The 14078-nt window shown below is 36.3% G+C and overlaps 1 protein-coding gene across 1 annotated transcript; it reads right to left on the reverse strand.

Moving 5' to 3' along the window:
* Window positions 1-5018: 5018 nt before the first annotated feature.
* LOC107673890 (T-cell leukemia homeobox protein 1-like) lies at window positions 5019-7971 on the reverse strand. Its single transcript, XM_016467699.1, has 3 exons — window positions 7503-7971; window positions 6108-6345; window positions 5019-5229 (listed from the first exon to the last, which is right to left on the reverse strand). Exons 1-3 carry the CDS (start codon window positions 7969-7971, stop codon window positions 5019-5021), a joined length of 918 nt encoding a protein of 305 aa, XP_016323185.1.
* Between the last annotated feature and the right edge of the window lie 6107 nt (window positions 7972-14078).

Raw genomic sequence — 14078 nt, forward strand, 5'->3', positions numbered from 1 at the left:
TTAGGGACACAAGATACACTCGAGAGGATCGCGGCGGCGCTACAGAAGTGCAGAGTCGAATGTTACGTATATTTACATCTGCTTTGCATGCGTCTTTTCAAAGCGAAGAACAGATGAGGAACTCTATGAAAATCAGTTACAAAATACTACAAAATAATACTTAGATTCCCTGTGAGACATAAGCGGTAAAAAAATATATATATATAATTTTACAGAACTCAGAAAATTACAAAAATACGGTTTTTGATGGTACCATGCCAATGCTATAAAAAAATAACGAGCTGAAAAACTATGATATAGCCTATTATGCCCGAAACACAACTATAAAGGGACATTTGATGAATTAATGAATTAAAGTAAATTAATTTGATGGAATATGTGACGCGATTTTTCTTAAAGGCAGAGTAAGTGATTTCTGGTAGCCAATGTTGATATTTGAATAAAACAAACACGCCCCTACCCCAAAAGGGTCTTGCCCCTATTTTGATAGCTCCGCCCCACATATACGTATGCAACCCAGGCAACGATTAGTTCTGTGAAACAAAGCAAAACCAATGTTACACCGTGTCTACATCGGATGTGAGCGGCACAACGCAACAAATCCCCGACAGAAAACTGCTGCCGGGTTCTATTTATGACGTGCTGACACAAATTTCAAATGGTTTTCAACGGTCGTTTGATCGCGTCCAGTGTAGGCAGACTTTAGCTGTTGTAGACACAGTGTTACTCACCAACTGAGAAGAAACAAAGCAACCTCGGCGTCCGATCGCAGGCCTCCGCTCCTTGAGTTCTCTCCAGCGCTGGAAAGCTGATCCGATATTTACACGGGTCCTACTTCTTGCCTTATCATTCCGCAGACGTTTTCCTCTTTTGTTTTTTATCCGCCATCTCTATCTTTCTGTCGCTCAGCTCGGCTAATGTCCGTCCCATGCACTGAAAGCTCTCTCCTCCACATCACGAGTAGACACGCCCCTTATTGCTGATTGGCTACAAGTTTGTTTTGCTATTCGGCCGAATCAGTTTTCTAAAGTGTTTTTGAGAAATCACATACCCTGCCTTTAATTGCACTGAAATACAAAAAGAAATCAAAAACACTCTTCATCATGCAATACTATGAATAAGATCTGTTTTGATAGACATATGGATTCAGATAAAGTGGGCCACCTAGATGTTTTTTCTTTTCTTTTCTTTTTTTATTACTTTTGTTAACTTTAAGGTCCAGTTATAATATTTCAATTTGAATACAGTTCATATAAAGTGTTATTTGCAAGCTATAATATACCAATAAACATTTTGAGATGCACTCCAGACAAAATTATTTTCAGGTAAAGTGGGCCATTCCTTATTTATGAAAAAATTATTCTGCATCTTAAAAACACATGATATATATTAACACATATTATCAGACAAACATATTTAACCAACCCAAAATTATATAACCTATAGGTTATGAGTAAAATAAATCATGTGTAAATCCTTGTCTCAATTCATGTGTGAAATTCCAGACAACTGAAAGAACGTGTTGTGTTGACATTGAATTTGATGAAATCTGAATATCAGAATATTCAGAAATCAGAATATTGCCAAAAATTAACTCTACAATATATTAAAAATGTGACTATAACACAAGCAACAGCAAAAATTAATAAGAGGAACATTTAAAATGGTAAATATGTAAAAAAAAAGTTTTCTGTCTATGTTCTCTAAACACTTTAAATGAACTTTAATTATGTTCATATTTTAAGCTTTATATACTGCATCTACATTTTGCTCCTCTCATCCTTTCTTCACTCCACAGATTGAACTTCATGCCTCGACTTCCTTTCTATTCTTTTTTTCCTTTCTTCCATCTCTGACTTGAATTTCCTGACTGCAGTGTCATTTCTAAACAAGTAAATTATACAAGTCATCTATAAAATAACCATTGAATGTCAATTTATTTAATGAATTTGAGTATAATAACTGAAGGTTAAAGGTCGGCCCAATTGACCTGAATCCCACTGGCCCACTTTATCTAACACATTCAATGTGAAACAATGTGTATTGTGAAAAGCGCTATACAAATAAATTTGAATTGAATTGAATTGAATTCAGCCAAAGTGGGACAGCAATATGTAAACACCTTACAAGAAAACTAACAAATTTAAAAAAAACATTTATTCTCTGCATTTTATTCCCTGTTAACTCTAGTAACAAACAAAGCAGGAACTGTCCCAATAATATTTATTTCCATTTAGTGAGCAACCTTATTAATTTAGAAATGAAAATCTTATGTCGAAGCGTTTTCTATCTTTCACCATATAAGGCAGTCCTCCTTTAAGGTGTGGCCACACCCAGCAGTGTCATGTTGCATGTAAGACATATGTCAGACATTATAAAATGTGTAAAATACAATATGAAAATAATAGGCTATGCGTGAGTCTAAACGCGCCCTAATGTTATAAAAAAAATAAAACAACTGGGAAATGCGAGTCCACTTTATAGCAGTCGGTTCTAAATGTCCAAAATATTTTACACTCTTATAGAGTTAGCATAGCCTTTTTCTGGAAATAGATTAGGCTATATTTAACTTTATTTTATGTAGCAACACACTAGCAGGTCCCTCGTTACTCTCGTTATTAATTAAGAAAACATCGTTAGGGAAATTGTCAGGTCCAAAGATGGCAAAGTATCTTCAGGAAATTGTAGTATCCCCCACATTAATACTGTGTGAAATACTGCCAAACAAGGCCTAATGGAGGCCTACGCATACGCAACTATCGCGGAGTCACCTACTTTTTAAATCAATACCGTTTATAAGACATTATTAACATATGTTTATATGTTATAGGAAAGTAGGCCTTCGTAAAATCAGCCTTCGCCTGTCATTATTTGGGGTCCATTACGTCGTATGAAGTATATGGCCCTATTTTACCCACTTTTTTATTCTGGCCAAGGGTTCGCGACTGCGTTCCTATAGCGAAGGCCTAGTTCTGACCTAAATGACTTCCATCTCTTAACATTCTGGAACGTTTTAAACGACACTTATGTAACACATTATACGATTTCGGAAAAGATGATGAAACTTAAACCACCTTCCGATATTGGATAGCCTATAAGCTTCTGGTTATTTTCAGGAACACCATCACATCTGCACACACTTTTGCACTCTCCAATAGAAAAGAAAAAAAAAAGCCCTCCATTTATCATGCAACCAAAACTGTCATTCACTAGAGAGTCATCACAGATATGCAATGCTATCTGGGATCTATCCACAATGACAAAACCTGCGTGGTGTTGCTATAGGTTATAGTTATACTCAACAAAAAGCGCTAAACAAATCGAACCGTTAGAATGACCCAGTCTGAAAAACGTCTGAACATCTGAAAGTCTGAAACATGACCACAGATATGTAATCATTCGTATCAAGCTATAATAAAATATATTTTATACACGCCGACATCTCCGAAGAACGTGAAGGACAAATAAAAAAAATCTTGTAACATATCAGTGCTACCAAGTTGGTTTGCCTTTTGATAAACTGTTGCTTGTGTAAAATGTAAATTCAGACAATAGCCTAAATGTATAGACTTTAGTACAGGTGTTATTGGGCATTGCATTGATATTTCGTCTTTGTCTCTTTAATTTCAAAGAATAGTTAAAGTTAAAATTGACAAATAATGTAAAATGAAGAACATATTTGCTAACAAACAATGTTTCTGGAACGTCGCAACACCATATTTCTGCATATAACAAGTGCTGTATAGTAGGTCACGCCTCCGAATAAAAAAGACAGTCTAAACACAAGCATGAAAAATTTAAGTCGTTCATGTAGCCATAGGCCCATTTTTCCTGTAGAATATATTTTAATTCACAGGACTATTTTTTGCTGCAAGTGATATGCTAATTAGCAAACGTGCAAAATACAATCCCTCCAAGTAAGCCTACATACGAATATGAAAAAATAAAAATAAAAAGATAGGCCTATCGAAAAATAAATTGGTAACACTTTATAAAAAAAATTTGTTCGTAATTATAACAATATGTAATGCTCATCAGCGTATTAGTTGGATGCAGTTAAAAGAGTAAATTAGTTCGAATAAAGCTCTGATTAGCAATAGCGTGATGCAGCATATAGGTTAGCCTATTTATTCGTCTATAATGATATCCGCCTGTTCATCAGTTATAGGCTATAGCTTTTTACCCAGAATCGCCTATTTAAAACTATTAAAATAGCCTACTTTTTACTTTAAAATTATATATTTAAATTTAAACTCCTTTGTCTTCCAAGTACCCACATAAATAGCCTAACTACAATTTTGCCAGTGTTTTAAGTAGCCTACGTTTGTCCAACACTAGTGCCTACACTCACTGAGGGAACCGCGGCTGTAAATGGTCAGATGGTCTGTGAGTTTAATCACCGTTATTTTGGCAAGCAGATCCTCAAGCATTTCGTTTTCACTCGTTTGTGGGTTAAAGAGGTGCAAGCTTCTCGGGGTGTGCTTGAAGAGTGTGAGGTGGTAGCCTATCTTTTCACCCTGCATGTGTCTAATCCTGAGAATGACGAGGATATTAATTATAACGAAGCTCACAGTATTTCCATGCACAACAGAGAGGTGGCGTTTAGATAGCTATTCACCAATAACGCAGTGGTAACAACTTGTAATTATATTCGTAATTGTATTCGTATATATATTATATATTCGTTTTTATTTGTTAATATTTTATTTGTAATATTTTGTGACTTATTAATGAAAGTTAGGCTATTATAAAGTGTTACCACAAACGTTAGGCTATTGGAAGTATACCAAATAAAATTAATGCTTGAGATGCAAGCGGAATACGACAGCATTGTATGTTTACATTTTGTTGAAATCGAAATGATGAAATCAATAAAAAATATTCTGCACGACTGTAACGGAGAGCAGCAAATATTCTTTTAGCTGTTTTTTTACAAGCTGCATATTACAAATGAAAGACTGATTTTACGTTAAAAAGAAGAAAGTAATGTGATGTTGAAATACGTCCATTAAAGTCTCTTAATCAGTGTTGGGAACGCTACTGATTTTCGCCGTGTTCTCAGTCCAGGGCTGAAGGTTCTGAAGTGCGAATAGAGAGCTGTTGTGTAGGCAGACTGGGTCCGGAGTAACAGGTTGATTTATAGTCTTTTGAAAAGCTTCTTGCTGAAGTTGCATAAGGATTCGGTTCGCTTGTTGTCGCTCGGCTTCTCTCTCCTCTGCCGTCTGCCGCCTGCATGGATTTGGATAGGAGTCATTTAGTCGGTGATTTCAGCCATGATTTCTCATAGCCGTTTTAGTGGTTGGCTAAATTTAATCAAAAATACAAAGCGGTGATCCTAATACCAACGAATACCTTTTGTCATTAGGTTTATGAAGTACATGGAAATCTTGTTTGAAAATGCAGATTATATATATATATTTGCCTATAGATCAATTATACTACATTTAATTCAATATAAGTTACATTTCAGGTTCTCAGATCAGTGATGTAGTCAAATCACAATCAACACAATCATAAATGTCTGTGCACTTCAATTGTTGTGATAATAATAATAATTAGTTATAATAATCAGCACAAACACCATCACATCAATTATCCTGCTTGAACAGAAGGTAATTAAACTTCTAACACAACTAAGACTTTAGGGAAACATTGTTGCAGTATAACTGCATAATTTCCGTCGTCGTCTAAAAACTCGATCATAAAATGACTTTAGGTCTGCTCCTATTAAGTTCCAGGCCTAGCAGAATGTGTAATAAAATAGTAAAAGCTGGAGTAAAAAAGACATTGGCAGAAGTCCATCATTAAGAATATAACCTGTTTACACCGCCAAGAAAAAGGCCACAGTCAACAAATATTGGTCATTCCAAAATAAATGGAGTCAATTCAATATATTGATGTATTTAGGTTGAATTAACATATAGGCCTACTGAGTGAATTACATGAACAGGCCTTCCAAAAGCACAATATGGAATGCATTATGGAACTGACCCAACTGACCTCATAGAGGTCTTTAAAAACAAGATACTCAACTGGGTTTAGTGGTGAGACGAAAAAGAATGCATTACGTGTGAGTGTAAAAGCATGATTAGATCACAAAAGCTCACCTCCATTTCGTTCTTCTGTTCTGGAACCATGTTTTGACCTGCGCATCAGTCATTTTAAGTGCTTTCGCTAAGGCTGCCCTCTCAGCTGACGCCAGATACTTCTGACGGTGGAAGCGTTTCTCCAGCTCGCAGATCTGGAGGCGCGTGAACGACGTCCGGGGCTTCTTCTTCTTCGGAGGCGTTCGGTTCTGGTACGGGTGACCTATACGGCGTGTTACAGTGAACGGTGAGAGGGCCACTAGATTGAGAGACAGAGTGAAAGCAAGCGGAAGAAATCAGCAAAACGACAGAGCCAAGCAGTGAGAAGCAAATGAGGCTTCCAGAGATGAAAGATGACCTTTGTCTTTTGAAAAACATGCAACAATTACGAAATATATCGAATAAGTTCCGCCAAGCAAGCAAACAGACAGGAACAGTGGCGCCCACACCACTGGACAAGAACTTTTTTTTTTTTTTGCATTTTCTTAGGTCTATTATGACGACAGTGTGAAATGTAAATTATAAATCAATCAATCGATCGATCGATCACTGTAAAATGTTTTGTCAGGTAACAAGATATATGCCTCATGGTAACATCTAAATTAAGTGATTTTATTCGAGTCGAAAATATTATTTATTTTGACTGAATCAACTTGATTACATGAGGTTACATCAGTGAAGGCATTTTTTAAGGGTCAAATCAATAGCTCATTAAGGTAACAACAGCACATTTTTACTTTAACTTTCACATTTTTGCTAAAACTGTGATGACCATGTGGAACATTTACAGACAGGATCAATCAACATTCTCAATTCACAAGTTCTCATGTGAGGAAAAAAAACTTTATGTCATTCATTAAATATAAAACAGACAATCATACACTCTATAATTGATTATACCATTGACACACCCAACAGAAAAACATTTGTATGGATATAAATTTTTAAGAAAATTTTCTTTGGCCTATCGATGCATTGCAATGACTGTTAATGTGTATAGAAACGTTCGTTTATGCTATTAATTCGCGAGACCAGTAACGTTTACATTTTAAGTTGTTTTTATAAAGTTGTCAGAAACAAAATTAAACTATTTCATGGAGTGGCTTTAACAGTAAAGCCCTTTTGAATTATTTTAATTCATGGATTTGCGAGTCTACATAGAAATTCAACCAAATTAAAAATTAATTAACATGTAAAAAGTTCAATGCCTAAAAAAATTAAAAATCTAAGTTGTCACAAAGTTACAACCTAAAATAAGTCATTGTAGTTTTTCGACCGCTTTGATCACTGATAGGTTGAATTACTGATATGATTAAACACGATGAAAACATTTTTACAATGCAATCTCGAATAAGAACGGATTCGAATAAAGCATAGAAATACCACTGCAAAGCTTCAAAGAGTGATTTCTATTACCTGTAAATCTGTCTTTGGTATATCTCCTGTTACTCTCCATCCATGGAAACGATAATCCCGTGAGATTGTTAATGGTGCCCATGCTTCCCATACTTGGCACCGTGGCAGCGCTGGTGGGAATGGACGAGTGAACGCTGCTCAGCGGCCGGTGCGCTGGAACCCGGATCACTCCCGAAGAATTAATGCAATTCCCATTAACATTCGTGCCCAAGTTCATGTTGTACGAGCCGTTGAGGGAGCCAACGCTGCACGAGTTTCCATTGTATCCAGCCGAGTTATTGACATTGTAGTTGCCAGTCATGGTATTATAGGCTGTGCTGACTATGCAGCCCAAACCGTAGTCCAGATCCTGCATTCTGGGGTTGGAGATCATGCAGCTTCCCTGGTCTGCATTGTGAAGAATCTGATCGATCCCAAAACTGATGGTGTCTGCGTGCGTCTGGTGGAGATGCGCTCCCATATGATCCATGGTGTGGAGAAGCGCGCGCGCTCCTGCGAGCCTACAGGATCCTCCACGTCCCCCTAGTTATCATACAGCAACTAAAACGCAGTTTAGTCCAGACTTGTTGTTATCTAATAGCATTGACTGCATGTGTGAGAAGGACTGAACTACAGACGATTGTCTTTTTTACTGCCTCCCTATACCCTTATAGCTATAGCCTGCCGGATGGAGCCACGGGAACATCAATCAAAATGCCAAAGAGGCTGGGTAAAATTAAGCCTCCAATTCTGGGGTGAGAGACCCAATTGGCTAAAGAAACCACGACGAGTCTGTTCAATGAAACGCATTGGAATTCCCTTCTCAGCACAGGGCAGCTCAAAGTGATTTATTAAACCAAACACCAACGATTTTTCAAAACAACAACAACAACAACAACAACAACAAAAAATTCAATTACATAATTAACTTGGCTATGCAGTCTCTGTTGTTGAGATATTTTCTCTTTGGATATTTTGACCATGCGAAAATGAGGCAGTGATTTCAAGGTTAAGTATTTTTCACTCTTGTTAGGCTACAACAGATCAATATTTTGCGACCATGAACTCAAATGAATTACAGTGGTTTGTCAGTATTTTATGGTGAGAAAGATCAATCACACACACAACCATACTGTCAACGATATTACATTTCATTGTCCAATTAAATCTGAATAAACCAGTCATTCTTATCGGAATAATTGTATTCTTCATCAAAAAGAGATGCTTATTGATCACAACAAGGTGGGGAAATATGAAGGAAATTCTGTATGAAATGTCTTTCCAAATTTTAAATGATTTATTTTAACTATTGTGAGTCACGACAGAATTAATTTATAATTCAAATTCATTTGGTAAGATACTTCTATCTGTTGCAGTGTTCATGTGTTAACTTTTGTATTAATTATTCATTTTATTTTGTATGCATTAATCTTTCTAAATAAGACGGTAACAACATAAATATGCAATATTAGACGAAAAGCAAACAGTTTCATGTTATCGATTTCCTTCTGGAAGAAAGTGGGTGGTGATTATTTAACGTAAGATGCATTAACGTATTAATATTTGATGGGGCTCCAGATTAATCCTGCAACATTAAAGTTTAATGAAGTACAATAGTGTATATTTTCGCTAAAACTGACCATTTTTGTTTCAGTAGACTTAATTATAGCTTTTAAGATGTGCATGTGCTGAAGATTAAAATACCTTATTATTAATCTGCACTGCAATTGGTGGGTCTAAATGATTGTTTTCTCTTACAATTTAAACGAAAAAGACGAAGCCAGTAGAATGTTAAGTGCTGGATTCAATTGGAACGATCAATTTATGATTGATTAGTATTATCAACCCACAAAGGTCCACTTGAAAAGTGTCATTTATTGCGTTGCTATTGATACACTTCATTCCTCTAATGCAAATTAATGTTTTAATTTGAAATGTTCATTTGAAATTAAATTGAAATATTTTTGATTTACGTAGAATTTAATAACAAAACCGTCTGCACAATTTCCTTCTATTTTTAGAATTCTTTAAATTTAAAAGAAATTTGTCGTTTAATTTCAATTAAATTTCATGTGCGCAATTTGTTGGCTATCCCGCAAACAAAATGGTATTTTTGCGCATTAAACAAAGCATTATTTATTTTTATGATTATGCACTGATGATATCTAAATGTATGTCAATTTTGTTATTCTGTGGTTTCCCCCAAAATTGTAGTCTACAGTAAAAAATAGAAAGCGTCGAGCAATGTGCTGTTGCTATGGTTACCATCTAAGCCAACTCGACGACGCGACTTAACTTGTAACTTATCATTCATAGATACTGAAATGTGTTACATTTTTGAGAAATTATTACTTCAATATGGCTTATATTTAAATAAATAAATAAACTTTCCTTTGACTGACTTTAGTAAGGCCCCGAATTTACTAGTACTTAAACTGTCTGTGCATTAGTGTACCTGTGTAGTAGGTTACTTGACATGTGATCCATCGGCGCTCACTGGCGCCACTTCCATCAGCCGCATCTCTGAGCGCACAGCCATGCTGCTGACAGCTTCAAGTACATCTACACTGAGGCAGCACTCTCATCAAGACAAGAATTTAGCCCTGCTACGTACGTTTGCACGTAGCTCTGATATATTCACAACTATAGCATTATTCTAAAAATGAAAACAGAAATGAACAGCATCAAATTTTTGATTTAGCTCACTGTCCATCTGAATTAATATATTATAGAGACAGGCATTTAATCTTCCTGTATATTTTGGAGTTAATTTTTGAGATAGGTTTGTGAAAGGTGATACCTCTAAAGGGTGGTAACCAGAATTAATGCTCATTGATGTCAAAAGTATCTCATGCAGCCCTTATAATCTTGACTTTTTGTATCTAAAATGCCAGGTAAAGCTATTAAGCAAATGTTAATTGGATATTTGATCCTCACTAACATTTGTAGGCCTACTGCTATAGAATTACAGTTCTCAGTTTTGTAATAAGGGAAACGGGCCTTTACTTTTGGAGGACAGAACGTTAGGTTCACTGTCTTTAACCTCTGGAATAGATGGATGAACTTCTTAATGCATTATGTCAAAGGGGAATGGACCGGGCATTTTTTGGCCTGTATTGTTAAAAAGGAAATAAGAGAACAAGCACACATTTTATTTACCACAGGAAAAACTGTACAATACACCATCAAACTTTTAAATACATCTAAAATAAGCAAGCAACAAAAAGCTTTCATTCTCCAAATATGGTTTCTATTTTCCATTCATATTGATATGATTTAAATTATGGTATGAAGCTAAGATGGCTTCTCAAGGAAGTGTGCAAGCGAAAGCATGGCCTCTTCTAAATTTTTAAGGTGAGACATGTTTGCTGGAAGAATTAGTTTGGTGTTCAGAAGGGGAATGATGACCAAGCACCAGTTAATAAATGTCCAGATCAGTTGCTGAGGTGCTGAAGGACGGAACATCCATTAACTTGTTGTGTCTCCCATGCCAATGACTTGTTTTACTGGATAATGTGTCTGTCAAAACATAGTATGAACAATTATTTCATAAATTGCCCATCATTATAATATGTCTTACAGTCGAGAAAGAAACAGAATGCTTTTGCAATGAAAGGATAACTTGACTAATGCCAACCTCGTCAAATTCATCTGCAAGTGAATAAGGCAAATTATTAAACTGGTTGTTTGCCACTACACCAAATTCAAGAAGTCAAAACAAGGCTATGTTTTGACTCTTTTCAGGCGTCTTTCATTATATAAGAACAATGAGGTTAATGAGGTTATTAAATCATTATCACAGCTAATCAATACTAATGAAGTTCCCTGCTGCACGTGTATAGGATGTATATTATAAGTGCTGTTTGTAATGTAATACAATGTGTGTGCAATAACTTGGCAAAGCTATATCATTAAATATTCAGGTCAATTTAGCCACTGTGTACTTTAGTATTATAACTTTTCTTTAAAAAAAAAATCTTTAGGGAAATGTAGCCATTGCATCCATTTTCATGCAGTTGGACAATTTGTCTAATATAACGACACAAATTACAAAGTAGTAAATGTCGTCCCTCTTAATGCTGGAGGCGGCTTGTGATGGCTATGCAGGACAGATTGCTCACAGGTTGAATTGGAGTACAGATTTATTGTCTGAATCTCCACTCCCACTAACACATGGGAAGTCTCAATTTATACTCCAGGCACCATGTGGATTCACTCTGCAGTCTAATAGTGGACTTGACACCCATGAAGCTGTTCCTTCCCTGTAGCAACTGGATGGTGTGTCAGTCCTCTCGAGTGCGGGTGCATCCTGTCGCCTGTTTTATTTAGGGGAGGCGGGTAAAGCCGGCCTCACTTCCCTTTTCCATCCTGAATGCAGGAACCCAGCTGGGACCTGTTTACTTCACAGAGATGGATGGACTCATCCCACCAGCTACTGGTCATTACGTGTGAGATCAACATTATTGCCTCCCCTCCCGAGCTCCATAGACCAAACAGAGAAAAAACTCTTCTCTAGCAGCCAGTCTGTACTATTAGCTGCTATGTTGCCAAATCAAATATCCATATATTCAATTCAATTCAATTCAATTCGATTCAAGTTTATTTGTATAGCTCTTTTCACGATACAAATCGTTGCAACGCAGCTTCACAGAAATTTAAGTTTCTACAATATATTTAGTATAGCTTATCAGTGGTGACTGTCAGTTAATGTACATATGGCAGAAATGTATGGAAAAATCAATTAAAGACGTAATCAAACAGATGATGAACACTATTAATAGCAATTATTATATGATACTATCAAACTTATAGCAAAATTTGGTAGTAATCCAGTAACTGAGGATATTATGATTGTAAAAACATCAGACATCTCCCTCCTGTTTGTTTTGAACTCTTTCATAGATTATTATTGCATCAACAGATGAAAATATAGCCTACTCGACCCTCATGTTATTCTGAATCCCTATGACTTTCTTTATTCTGAAAAAATTTCTAAATATTTTTTAATTCCTATAATGAAAGTAAGTGGGGTCCAATGTTGTCTTGGACATCACTGACTTTCATTGTATGATCTATAACATTTGTTTTCAATGGACACAGTTTTTGTTTTATTCAGCAGTATTTACTCAGTGCAACTTATAACATCCAAGTGAAAGATTTAACACCAACATGTCAGAAAAAAAAAGAAGAAAAAGAAAAAAAAAACAACAGAATCGCAAAAACCAGCACAAGTCAGGAAATGGATACAAAATTGTTTCAAAGGCTTTATCAATGCTAAGAAGCACAGTGAAGTCTATTATTAAGAAGTGGAAGGTATTTGGTACAGCACAGACCCTCGCTGGATCAGGACGTCACTCTAAACTGGATGAAAGAGCCAGGAGGAAACTGGTCAGAGAGGCGACCAAGAGGCCTACAGCAACTCTGAAGCAGCTGCAGGAATTTATGACAAAGAGTGGTCACTGTATGCATGTGACAACAATATCACAAATTCTCCACAAATGCGGCTTGTATGAGAGGGTTGCAAGAAAAAAGCCACTCCTCAAGAAAGGCCACATGAAATCATGACTGAGCTTTGCCAAAACGCACCTTGAACATTCTGAGGCCACAACACCAAACGATATGCCTGGCGGAAATCCAATACAGTTCAGCATCCAAATAACAGCATTCCTCCAGTAAAGCACGGAGGTGGTAATATCTTGTTATGGGGCTGTTTCTCTGCAGCAGGGACTGAAGCACTTGTCAGGATAAGGATAAGGAAGGAAAAATGGATGGGGCAAAATACCATCAAATTCTTGAGAAAAATCTGTTGCCCTCTGCTAGAAAGTTGTCAATGGGAAGAAGGTTTACCTTCCAACATGACAATGACCCAAAGCACACAGCAAAGCTGAGCACACAGTGGTTAAAGGAGAAAAAGGTGAATGTCCTTGCATGGCCATTCAACTGAATTTTTTTTTATTTTTTATATATTTTCGTTTGACACAATAAAACAAGAAAGAATCATAGATAATAGGTGAAGATGAACTAGAAAATGAGAAGAAAAAGAAATGAGCACGAGAAAAGCAAGTGGGAAAAGAATAGATAATAATCCAGAAATTTTACAATAAGAGGGTGTCATTAATCAAAATTACATATTATATGTGACCTAATTTTTCTTTTTCATTATCTTCATTATTCCAAACACTGCAGCATCTACTCTGAATGCATAAAGAGATTTTCATACATATATTCATGATCGCATTACGGGAAAAGCCAGCAATATTTTTTCATTAAATCCCTGACTACTATATCTACATATATATGTATCTAAATGTTGAAAGATCAGGGAGTTATCCAAACAATGCCATTAATTTACTTTATTATCAAGAGTGCAGCACGGGGGGCAACCAGAGACATCATAATCTGTCATCACACAGTGCCTTCAACAGGTAGGTGGTTTTTATGTTTATCTTTTCCTCCTTGTTCCCTCTCTCCTCGTCCCAATTATGCAGCTTGCTACACCATAACAAACAGGTCCACCAGCCCAAACCTACAAGCCAGAAACACAGCCACAGACTAGCTGGTGCCTGCACAGGCCTCGGGGGCTTCAGCTCACACCTA

The sequence above is a fragment of the Sinocyclocheilus anshuiensis genome, unplaced genomic scaffold (assembly GCF_001515605.1).
Source record: "Sinocyclocheilus anshuiensis isolate Anshui unplaced genomic scaffold, SAMN03320099.WGS_v1.1 scaffold292, whole genome shotgun sequence".
Lineage (NCBI taxonomy): Eukaryota > Metazoa > Chordata > Actinopteri > Cypriniformes > Cyprinidae > Sinocyclocheilus > Sinocyclocheilus anshuiensis.